The following is a 12,419-nucleotide window of genomic DNA, read 5'->3' on the forward strand; positions in this document are numbered from 1 at the left end:
GAGGGCAGGGCCTGAGCCGCGCCGCCGGAGGCCGCTCCTTTCCGGTTGTGCCCGGGAACAGGGGTCTGCCGCGCCACGGCCCGCACCTCCCTCCGGCCGCGCTGGATGGGGCCGGGGATCGGTGACAGCGAGGCATGACGGCTCCGCGGCTGCCTCAGGTGCTTCACACCGGTGCCATTTCACCGGGCACCGCGGGCGAGGGCGTGGAGCGGGGAAAGGAATTTGAACCCTTGACGCACCCTCAGTCGATCAAATCAACCCACGAAGTCCCTGACCTTCTGCACACTCCTCATCTACAACAATACAAAGTGCAGGCAGGCCTTTGCTCCCGCAAAGAAAGGAAGGCTCTGGTGCTCTCACTGCAAGAGCAGGCAGGTGTGGTGTGAGCCAGGCGGCCACACGCAAATCCGGCTGCTGTGCAAGCTGCGAGACAGCGGCAGGCTGAGGTGGAGCAGGAGGAGTTAGTCAGGGGCTGAGTCACGACTGGGTTCACTCCCGTTGAGCCTGTCTTTTCCTGTTCGCCTGTGATCTGCAGACTGCTGATTGTTCCGATTTTCCCTCCTTTACTTTTTTGCTAGGGATGACCTCTAAGGATGCTTCAGGTGAAGCTAATAGTAACTGGAGATGACTTTGGCTATTGTCCTCGGAGAAACCAAGGCATCGTGGACTGTTTCCTGGCTGGTGCGATATCTAATGTGTCCCTTCTAGTCAACGGAAGTGCTGCAGCAGATGCAGCCAAGCTGGCGAGGAGGTAAGCTACTTTCTTTAGCTCCTTTGTGGACAGCCTCCACAGGCTATCCATGGAAAGCCAAGCCTGTAAAATTTAGTATTTTGTAGCCCCAGTATAAACACTGTATCATAGCCCAGGCTGGTATAAGAAAACTGGATTCCAGGCATATTTACTAAGACTCTTCATAGTAAAACCAATGACCTGCCAACCATACCCATATTGGCTCTTTCTCTGGTATTAGCCACTGCACTGCATCTTTTTTTTCCTCTGGATAGAAAGCCACTTACACAATTTGACCAGTAGAGTTTGGGTTTGTTGGGACTTTCTTTTCCCACACTTCACCATCACACTATATACCCAGGCCAAACTGCTACCCCTAAAACTATTAAAGCATAAAAGCACAAATCTTTAAATCTCATTTAATTTGATGCATTTCAGCCAGGCTGAACACAGGGTCAGCCAGGTTCATTGCAGAATCAGGGAAAGGTGTGATTCTGCATGGGCTAAGTTATAAATCGGGGCAGTGGAAAACTTGATTCCACCCCAGAAACCTTTTAAAAAAGCACCTCAATATTTCTATTAATTCTAGGCTTGATAAATCCATTTGTAAAAACTGCATACATAAAGAGAGAGACAGTACCTTTTACCTGCCTTGTACCTACCACCTTTACTCCTTCACAAACTTTTCAGAGGTTGCTGGCACAGTTGGCTCTGTAGCAAATCAAATGCTATGTGTCATTCTCATGGACTAGCCCAGCAAATCCTTTAATAGGACATACTACTTGTATTTAGAAGGTAAAACCAGCTAATGCTTCAGCTCCTGTGTGGGCAGGCACTTGGAAGCAGGAGTATGTCCTGAAAGAGAGAGCAGCAGGGTTGAGAAACAATTTAGGAAAGCAGAAAAGGAAAGGAGCTGTACTGGTACTAGAAGAACTGAGACCTTATGCTTCAAATACAGCTGTTGCAGGGGACAGTTTCATGAGAATCATGCTGTCCTTGTTCTCCTTGAGCATCTCTCCCCATTTTGGCTGTGATTTTAAGGGTACTTGGAAATTGTTTGCAGCCTGTAGCTTCTTTGATGTTGGGTGGTGCAGGAAAGCCAGGGTGTGGTGTTAGTGGCAAACCAGTCTTCTGTTAAAAAGGTTAGAGATTACACAGAAACACTGAGAGAGGAACTGCCTCTGGGATGATAAAGGGAGAGGCAGAAGGACACAACACTTGAGATGCCTAAAATCCTGTTAGTAAATGAAACAAATGAAATGTAAAACAAGGAGATAAAAGCCAGCACTTCTCTCAGACACAGAGGCACCGTGAAACCCTTTAAGCCCCAATGCTCTGGTAATGTTGTCAGCTATTTTAGCCATGGTCTTTAGCAGGCCTTTAAATATAGAATCCACCTGGCCTCATTTCCATAGCCAGAAAGTAGGCCATGTAATCAGAGGTTTAAAAAGCATCTTTGAATCCAGGTCATGACACTTGTGCTGACAGCTGATATGGGTGTGAAAAGCCAGATTGGAGGGCAGGTGACAGCAGAAGCTGCAACCTGCTGCTACAATTTCACTCTTTTGGGGGGTAGTTTTGAATTGTAAATGTGAATGAAATGGATTTAAATCTATTTCTGAGAATATAAGCAGGGTGACTTTGGGAACATCTGTCAGCACTGAAGATCAACAGCCCAGGTTCTGCAATTCCTCATTTGTGTAACCCTCTGCAGCTGTATTCAGCCCTACTCACGCATGGGGAAAGCATTTGCAGGTTTGGGGAGAAGGGTTCCTCATCTTCTAATGCAAGCCCCACTTCAGGTGCTGCTAGTACACATGTACTTAATTGGCACCTGTGCATGTAAACAAACTCTTGTGTCACCCTGAAGATATTTGTTCCTCTATTGCAAAGGTTCACGCAAACTCTTTTTAGACACAGATGTCTAGTAGGTCAGACTTACTAGAAATGTCATTGAATCCTCCTCATCTTGTGGTGCAGAAATGGGAAAGTATCACCGTTGCTTGACTGTCTTGCCACTGTTATTCCCTCTTTCCCCTGCTTGGTGTCTCCCATCCCACTGTGAATGTGGAGGCTTTGCAACGTTTTGTGTTTTATGAGATGAAAGTCTACCCTGTTTTTTCTTCCCATGTTTGTCTTCCACCACAGACACCCAACTAAGCAAGTACTATATACTATGCAACATATATACACATGCATATATGCTTAACTCCGTAGCAGACATTTCAGCCTTGACTAGACAGTGGTGAAAGCAGGGAGACTGGATCTATCACCAGCTGAGAAAAGAGGCTTGAAGCAAGTAGCTTGTTCTTTCCTGTGGTGCATTTCAGTATTGTGGGATTTGGTCTTTTGCACACATGGTGCCAGGACTGTCAGAGTGCTGGACTGTTTCTATGGCTTGTGGAGATTATCTGGTTGCTTCTTGATGGTTGCTCCTCGCTGCAGGTCTTGAGCTCTCTCTCCTCACCTGGTCTTCAGTTAATTGGATGCAGGCAAAGCTAATTAGTTACAAGACAACTTTTTTTGCAGGACAGTCCTTAAGCACCTCATGCTGCCCTGCAATATTAGGACTAGGCATCCTTCAGAAAGGAACATAGTTCCTCTGGAATTTCATTCTTCCTTTCATTTTTACAATAATTCTGTAGGCTTCTGGGCATACCATCTGTTGCCCTGTGTTTTGATTAGAAGCCTTGTCAGAAATGTGATGGTAGTCAGCAGATCTTTGTACCAGCTCTAGCACAAACTAATTGCAAAACACCAGAACCAAGCAGTAAATAATACACCTTCCCTAACATCTAGGGTCTGGATCTTGGGCTTTTCTCATTCACTGTCACAACTAGGCTAAAAGAAGGGACCCAGTCACTTCAGGCAAAAGAGAAGTTTCAGCAGACGCCTGATTCATCACCAAATGACAAACCTATTGATTGCAAGTGCTAGGGCAGTCCATAACCAGAACAGCAGGCAGGAGAAGAGACTTCCATTGCAGTTTTTTTTTCAGTAACTCAAAACTTTACGGGACATAGACTGACTGTGACTTCCTGGTTATCCATATATTACAATCTTGATTTTCTACTTATCAAGCCCCACCTTGAAGTCAGCCAGTCTTCCTGGTGCTTATTGCAGAGCCTTTCCCAGAGATTGGAAGGGTTACTTTGTTACCTGAAATGAATAGGTCTCTTGATTTTTTTCCTTAGAAATATGGAGATAGCAGAAATAGAGAGACCTAAGATTGTTTACTGCCGTATTTTCCCTCCCTTTTATCAATGAGCTCAGTTGTGACTGAGTATTAGGACCCTTTTCCAGATGATTATATCCAAATACTTGATGAAGAGTGACATATTTTAGAACACAACCTCAGTCTTCCTGGTTTTTTTGCAGTTTAAATGCTGAACATCAGCTCCACAAAAGCTGAAGCCCCCACAACATCTGGGTACATTTAACAGAAGACTCTAACAAAACCACATTTAATTGCTGTCTATGTTTTCACTTCCTTTCCCATCAACACTAATTGCAAAACGTGTGTGTAAATTGTGACTTAATTCTGACCCTCCCAGTCAACATCTGACTAATCTACAAGTCTCTCATGCTTTCTCATCACCCTTTTATCTGACTGTTAATCACAAGGCAGACAGTTCCACTGCTGAACTGTGTTTGGATTAGGCGTGGGCCCTGAGCTGAGGCCTTAAACTAGAATTCCAGATCATATTAACTTTACTGGCAGCAGCACTTTTTGCTGATGTAAGGTCATGGACACAGGAGCTTCAGTTGATACAAAGATGTAATTAAAAAGAAAGTCACATCCCTAAGCTATATTATAGTACCAGTTCTTAACACCGCAGAGGCTTAAGTCCTTAGCAGTAACAGAGCAAGACAAGATGCTATTTGATGAAAGACAGATCTTACAGCTTGCTGGAGGGTTAAAAAGGGGAAAGAAAAAAGTATGAAAATGCCAACATGGAGAAACTAAGAGGTGCACTTTTTCGCACAAAGCACAGCCTTGCTTTGTCTGGCTTCAGACACCTGGATGTTTACTGAAGCAGGGTGTCTAGGTACAGATATTTACATGAGGCTCTTAATTGCGTCACACTTGGGCTGAAACCTGATGAACCAGTAATTTCCTGGATAAGGATACAAACAGGATGCTGAAGGTGGGATCTGTTTACCCATCAAGGAAAAGGGTAAGTGCCATGCTTATGCCAGAGCTTGCAGCCTTCAGCAAGACAATTGGGACTGGGCTCTGGGAACCACAGAATTCCCACAGCCACTGCAACTGCTCCCAGGAACGCAGGGACTGCGCAGAGTCCATGCCGTGGCCAGGCAGGACCCAGGGCACTGTTACTCATCCACCAAGCTCAGAAATATGCAAAGCTGGTGGGCACTTTAAAGAGTGACTCAGTATAGTAACAGTCTCCAGGGACCTTTTACTGCTAAGGATATGAATGGACAGGGATTGCAACTGCACAAAAGCCCATTGCCTCAGCAGAAACACTTGTTCAGAGCACTCGTGTGGCAAAACAAGCAACTACTTGAAGAGGAAGCAGTTTAGCTGATTGTATTTCCTCTCTCTATTTGGTAACTGGGCTGGGCTTGTCAACTCAGAAATCCTTCCAGACTGAATTCCTTGTTGCCCCTTGTAGCACTTGTTGTAAGGGTATCTCCTTTTTTCTTTTTTTTTTTTTTCCCCTCATCCCTACAGCAGATGCTGAGCAGAGAACTACAGAGCCAGGCTGGCTTTAACAGCCAACTTTCTCTGAGTGGAAGCGGCTCACTAATGGACTAACCTTAGTGGCTGCAGAAGCTACAGGCCTGAGCCTCTTCTCAACAAGCCCACAGGCAGCCCAGTCTAATGCTCCTTATGCTATAGGAACACACACTTGTAGACACTGTCCTTTGGCTTTATCAGGAGTGAACGGAACCGTTGTGCTAAATCCTGCTTCATGTCTGCGCATTCTTCAGGGCAGTGGGACAGACTTGCAAACACCTAGACTTGGGCCTCTCCAAACAGATTGTGGAAGGGTCATTGCTGCTTAAAACAACCACCAAAATGAGTTTAGAGACACCAAGTAGATTCCTCAGCATCATTTTGTTTTGGCAACGGTAGCTGTTATTGCAGGGCTTTTATCGCAGAAACTAAACTATTGCTTGAAGCTCAATGCCAATCCTTTTATTTTGTATCTTGGGTGGAGCAATTAGCAGTTAGACTTGACTGGCAATGACCAGCAGGGCTCACCCTGTCCCATCTATAAAGGACTTAGGCAGAGGAGTGGGTATGAGGCCAAACCCACAACAGCTGAGCTCTTTTCCCAGTGTGGCATCACATGCTATATAAGCTGCTTGAGCTGCTGGTTTCTGCTTCAGTATTTTAGCCAATAAAATAGCAGATACTTTAAAGTCTTTGAAAAGATGCGGGCAACTATAAAGTATGTTTGTGTAGCAGAAACAATCATCATCTGCCCTCTGAAAAAAGGGCCCTTCTAGGATATTCCCATAACTTGACTTTTCTCCCTGCCTTTTTTACAATACAGCATGCCTTGGCATTGCTCTTTGGTTGCAGAAGCTATATTTCAGTGGTGAGAGGCACTCAGGAGCAAGAGTTAGTCCAGTGTGTGTAGTAGTCAGTGGGGGAAAAAAGCCTGTTGGTTCAGTCTTAAAGCCCAAGCCTCTGGTCAGGACAGAGCATGACCAGAGCCCTGTCTCCCAAGGTACAGCCCAGCTAATTACATGCAGTGTCAGGACTGTTAGGAATGAACACTGGACAGCAGGACATTTGGTGCTGAATAGGAGCATCATCTGGCTCATTGCATCCAGAGGAAACATACCTATTTAGGTACAGGAAAATGCTAGCTAGCAGCAGAACCCTGCTGTGCCTGCTGCATTGTCCTCCTTCTCATATGCTTACAGCTTTCCCAGCATGCCTGCTTCTGTGCATCTCCCACAGATGAATATTTCTGAACAAGTTTCTCACGTGCTGCGTTTTGAGTTTTGGTTTCAGTCCCTGTATCCCAGAGCCATTAAACACTAGCAGTTCCTCTTTAGATGCCTCAGCATGGACTGTCTGTCAAACCATCCAGGACTAACTCTAAGAGAAAACTATTATGATATTCAGCTGGTGTTAGCCAAAGCTCTGAAACATGCTCTAATGTTACAGTCAGAGCCTCCCCTTACAGCGAGAACAAGGCCAGCTCTCTCTGCACTTCCACATTCTGCACATTCTCCAGCTCTGGGGCTGGTTTCAGCTCAGGTGGAGGAGCGGCTGTAATGTTACGCAGCGCAGTGCTTGGCTCCTTGGTGTCCCACACCTGTCGGAGGGGCTTGTCTTTTCCTGGAAATAGCTTCCCTCGCAGCATTTGAGGCATTGCACAATTGGAGGTAGTTCATTCGATGCTCCTGGGAGACGAACACTGAGAGGCTCAGCTGTTCATTTCTTGCCCTCCCACAACACATGAGAAGGAGAGTGCTCAACAAAAAAAGCCTTCCATCTGCTGATTCATGGTAACACATGAATCTTTTTTCTTGCAGACAGCAGTGGCTGTGGTACAAATAATGCTACCAGTTGATGCAGTCAGAGCTTCCCAGAGACATGATAAAGAATCTGGGGTGGAGTTCTAAAAAAAACCAAAACAAACCCACAGGCTCCCCCTCTGCCTTTGGGCTCATGCAGGATACACAGCAGGTCACAGGATGGAGGGGGAGGCCTCCTGCCACAGCACCCCTTCTGTACTGTAGCTGCCTCCTGCCCTGCCATCAGCTGCCTGCTTAAGGGCCCCCACTCCCAATGACAGCATCTTCCAGTTCTTGTATTAGCAAGGAGTTAGTGTGCACATGTCATGTGCTCAGGCCCCATGTATGAAAACCAGATGGACATTTATCATCAATTATACAATCAGACCCTGCTGCAGAGAAATCACCAAATCAGAAAAGCCAGAGAGGACCTTTCTCTCCACAAGCTGTTTTGCTCCATTAAGCAAACATTCAAGCTCCCTAATCACACAGTGGACCGGAAAGACTTGTTTCACAGAGCTGTCCATACAACTTGACTCATAACTTTTATGTCTTTGAGAAGGAGCAGTATCTAGCAACAGACTACACCATCCACCTGGAGCACAAGACATGGAGGAGCCAGGAAGAAAGACACTCAGTCCTGCAAGGGTCAAAGCCTTAGGACCTGAAGGAGCTAAATGACTCTGACTTGGTCCAATCCATCCACAATCCTTCTGTCTCCAGTAACTTGGTGCTTCACTACTCAGCTTCAGGGCAGCAGACAGAAGGGGAAGATCTGTTTTTTGCACACTTTGCCTAAATGGAGATTGCTTTGTTTTCCTCCTTGTGGTACAAGGGCTGTTAACAGGGACAGACCATGCTCAGTTTTAGCAGCTCCATGCAGAAGTTCAGGAAGGATTTAAAGCATCACAGACTTCAGGTTGCCCTGAAATTAACTCTGCACCATGACTCAGACCGGGCAGCACAGAAGGAACATTGCAGTTCTGTCATTTACTTACTGGGTCAGCCAGAGGCCAGGGGTTGTCTTGGAAAAAGTTTCAAAGTATCATTTTGGCCACTGATCCTGAGGATTTCCAGAAATGCTAATGAAACTCAGCACAAATCTGAGCACTTGCAGGTCCTGTTTTTATTGTCGGGGAATCCACAACACAGACCAAGAAGGAAACACCAGCACTCTGCAAAGCCCTGTGGCTGAGAGGAGCTCTGCAGATACACTAGCTCCATAAGTTGTTCCTTTTTTTTTTTTTTAACGTTGCAGAATGCAACTAGTTAATAAATTGTACCCTTGTGATTCCTTAGCAAGGCTCTACACTTACACTGCCGACCTCCCTGCAGTAATCCTTCCTCTGTGCCAGAGAGATACTACTTTGTACAGCTTAGCCTTGTCACTCAGTGAGTAATCATCTGCACCAGTAGACAGAAACCTGGCCACTGCAGACAATTTCAGCTGCAGCCTCCTGGACCAGGAAACTCTTAAACTCAGGCAGTATTTACACTTGTAGCCTATGCTGTTGCCATAACAGCTGCCTTGGGCACTGTTTATATATGACTGGATTCTACTTAAGGGCAGCTTTAGAAGTTGTCAAGTAAAACTCAAACGTCTCATAAACGTAGCATCTTTAATAGGGTGAATAACTCAAGGGAATACCTAGCAAGGGCTAATGAAGTGCTTTAGGAAAGGGTTGCAAAGTCCAGATTTTTCTGTTAGTCACTAGTGACTGCAGGGCAGTTACTAGTAGCGTGCAGTTATAGCATTTAGCGCAGTTATAGCATTTAGCCTGAGATATGTCATGGCTGCTCTCTCCACAGGAGTCAGAGTGAGAACAGAGTTGGAGGAGTCTCACAGATTGGCCCTTGGCAGACTGCACAGGGTTGTTGCCTGGAGATATTCTGCTCTGGTTAGTGTCGTTCTGCTTTCCTTTCTAGAAGAGCAGAGATACGAAGATGTACTCCAGTGAGTACAACACCACTTTTTAGATCAGTCTAGATCTTTCACTGAAATCTCCCCCTTTGGCCACAGTAAGGGAGGTAGAGGTGCAAAGCTTAACAGATATTTCATTCCTGTTACAGATACAACATCCCAATAGGCCTGCACGCCAACCTCTCCGAGGGCTCTCCTGTATGTGAGGTGCTCAAGACAAACTCTTCTCTGCTCAACCAGGATGGATTCTTCCATGGGAAAATGGGATTCAGAACAGCTCTATCAAAAGGTCTCCTGAATATGTCAGAGGTAGGAGAAAGCCACATACAACCACGCAACTTGCTTTCCTGATACAGATCAGCCTGCACTTACCCCAGCACATAACAGCTGAAGATCCTTCCCGGGTCCCAGCTGTGAGTAAGCTTAGAGATGAATCTTGACTGTGTTGCCTGGGCAGCTGGAGTCCTGGGCCTAATTCTGCCAAAGGCTCTGCAGCCTTTGAGAACTCATTCCTCCCTACTTCAGTGCCTGCATACATTAATGTCCTGTTAGCTACTTATCTGAGGGGGGAGAAGAGGCATAGGAACAGATATTTCCTGAGAACCTAGAGATCAGTAAAGGGAAAATGCCAGGGAAGTGCTAAGTAGGCAGTACGCTTTTTATCACCTTGTCAGAGGCTTTTGTTCTCTAGGGAGATGGCTGGTTTTGCCCCATGAGCAAGGATGAATGTGTTCAGGTGATCAAAACTGCCTATGGGATATGAGAACCTATTTCCCCATGCATTTTAAAGGGAAATGGGTATTCAAATATCCTATGTATTTTAGAAAATCCCGGTATCAGCACCATCCACATAACCAGTACCACAAAGAGACCCATGCCTAGTGGAGGTTCTGGGCAACCTAGCAGCATTGCATGTCCATTTATACATCATAGCGCTCTGTGCCTCCCAGGGCCAGGTCCCGAATACTGGCCTACAAAGTCTCCAGCAGCCCCTTGCACTCTCCTGATCTCAGCCCGCTGACAGGTCTTGCTCTGACCCTTCTCTGCTGCACAGGTGAAGCAGGAGCTAAAGGCCCAGGTGGAGCTGTTCCATGAGCTGACAGGTCACCTACCTCCTCACATGGATGGGCACCAGCACATCCACGTCCTCCCAGGTAAGAATGGAGTCCTCTTCTTCCCGGCGCCAAGCAGGTGAGAGAGTTGGAGAGTCAGCTCAGATGGGATGGTTCCCTGTTTGGGCAATAAACCTCACTGTAAGATACTTGCTCTACAATTGCAGTTTGAACATTCCCACCTGGGCCCTGGGAAGACAGTCCTGCCCCAGCCCAAATTGGTTGCTTGGTTCCTGTAGCAGCGCAAGGGAATGCGCAATGGCACAATGGCATAAATGGCCCAGGTTACACCTTTTCCTCCAAGGACTGATAAGTCACCTCAGCATCCTAATTCCATGCTCCCATCCACATCGAAGGAGGCAGGCCAGGGCCAGCAGCAGACTAGCCAGTTTAAACTGGAATGCTTGAGTTTGGGAAAGCTGCTCCTTCAGGTGCTAGGAGAACTCCATCCTGTCAGTTGCGTTTCCACACAAATCTCTGTCTGCAGGCCTCAGCGTGCTTTACAGAGGTGGGCAAGTGTCTTTGTCCCTGTTTTGCAAATAAAGTCATTGTGGTACAGCGATGGGAAACTGCATGAGCAAAAAAAAAAGCAGATTTCCCTACTCCAGTACTCAGCTGCCTCTGGATGACATCGCTCTTGGCAATTTACCCTCACAACAAATCTGGCTGTGCAGGGACTTGATGAAGAACTTTTTCCTGACAGCGCAGTCACCTCTGGTGCACTCTGGGATCAGAGTCACTAACTTAGAAGGGGTTGCTGGACTAAACGCTCAGCACTGAAGAGGAGACAAGGCACCTATAGCAGATGTTGAGGGAGTAATGTTTCCAGTATAGAAGGGGACTCCCACCCAGATGAAGAAAACCATTTCAGCAGAAGAGAAGCCAAATGGGATTATATTTTCTTAAACGTGGAAAGGGAGCTCTCTCTGTACTAACAGCTTTCAGGGGACATGATGAGCTGGTTATCTAATTCCCGACTGAAGTGTCTCTGTTTTTACCTACAGAGGTCAGGCACGTATTTGCAGAGGTGTTAGAGGAGTATGGCATTACATACACACGTGTCCCAGTAGAGCCAGGCCTTCATAACTGTGACTGGATTCCGCCATCCCTGATGGACTTTTATCTGGGAGTAGAAGAAGATTCTTTTAACACAGTGGATGTGTTTACAAGGCATGGAATAAGGTAAGGCAGGCATTACTCATCCTTTTTGTAGTAAAGCTTTAAGATCTTACCAGTTCCTGATAGCATCTTTTCAGAACGAACACCACCTTTCTCTTTCCACTTTGGGGCTTACAAGAAGGTTCAGGAGGAGTACAAAAGTGCTGGGGGCACTAGGGCTTAGTAAGCAGATTTGTTTGAACAGAGATGATTCGCTTTGCACCTGAAAGGCATTGTTCTTTTCAGGGTATGTTTTTCAGCCTTTCTAGTGAAGCTGCATTAGCCTGGCATCTGGGACTGCAGGAGGCCAAAGTGCTGTATCAACACTGGAATTCTAAAAGTATGATCTAGGGAAAGTTTTTAAGAAATAACTTTTCATCTCCCTGGAATAGTGGAGAAAGGGTTTTAGGTAGCAGGAAAGAGACTAATTAGAAATAAGTGTTTGTTGTTAAGGGGAGGCAAGCAGCTCAGAGCTTGCAGTGCCACGGCAGGTGATCACTGCTCTAAGCAAACAGTCTTGTCAGTGTCCTGCATCTCAGGGGCCTATCCCAAAAAGCTCAGCCCTTCCCCCAATAACATACTTTTCTTAAAAGCTTAGACAGTGTTTTATGGATTAAAGGCGTTTCATTTGAGACCCTTGCAGTCACCTGTCTTTTGGGGAACATCTCATTACTTTCTCAGTCTACTGAAAAAGTTCTTTTCTTGGAATATTTTTTTTTTTTTTAATCAGTTGTTCTGAACTCTGGCAGCAGGCTGGCATTTCACCGTGCTCCTTCCAGCCAGAGCACACAGGCTGTCCTCTAACAGCCCACTTCTGAGGGAGAGAAGGGCACGGCAACTCACAGAGCAGTTCATCAGGAGAGTAACCCCCCTTTTAGGGCAGTTTCACCACAGGGACAGCGCAGGGGAGTTTAGCAGAAACCCCGCACGCTCCAGGGCTCCCCGCGCTAGCGAAAGGGCGGTGGTGTGGATCTACCTCCGAGAAGCCGCTCCTCCG

The 12,419-nt window shown here is 46.4% G+C and overlaps 1 protein-coding gene across 1 annotated transcript in view; it reads left to right on the forward strand.

Annotated features, from left to right (window-relative positions):
* The first annotated feature begins 576 nt into the window (after window positions 1-576).
* The window catches only part of YDJC (YdjC homolog (bacterial)), a 14,884-nt gene continuing 3,041 nt past the window's right edge, over window positions 577-12,419 (forward strand). The window contains exons 1-4 of the mRNA XM_009330745.1: window positions 577-751; window positions 9,302-9,461; window positions 10,207-10,306; window positions 11,269-11,446. Coding sequence (XP_009329020.1) covers window positions 594-751; window positions 9,302-9,461; window positions 10,207-10,306; window positions 11,269-11,446 — 596 coding nt within the window. The 5' untranslated portion in view covers window positions 577-593. The remainder of the gene's footprint in view (window positions 752-9,301; window positions 9,462-10,206; window positions 10,307-11,268; window positions 11,447-12,419) is intronic.

This window comes from Pygoscelis adeliae, unplaced genomic scaffold, assembly GCF_000699105.1.
Source record: "Pygoscelis adeliae isolate BGI_AS28 unplaced genomic scaffold, ASM69910v1 Scaffold358, whole genome shotgun sequence".
Taxonomy (NCBI): Eukaryota; Metazoa; Chordata; class Aves; order Sphenisciformes; family Spheniscidae; genus Pygoscelis; species Pygoscelis adeliae.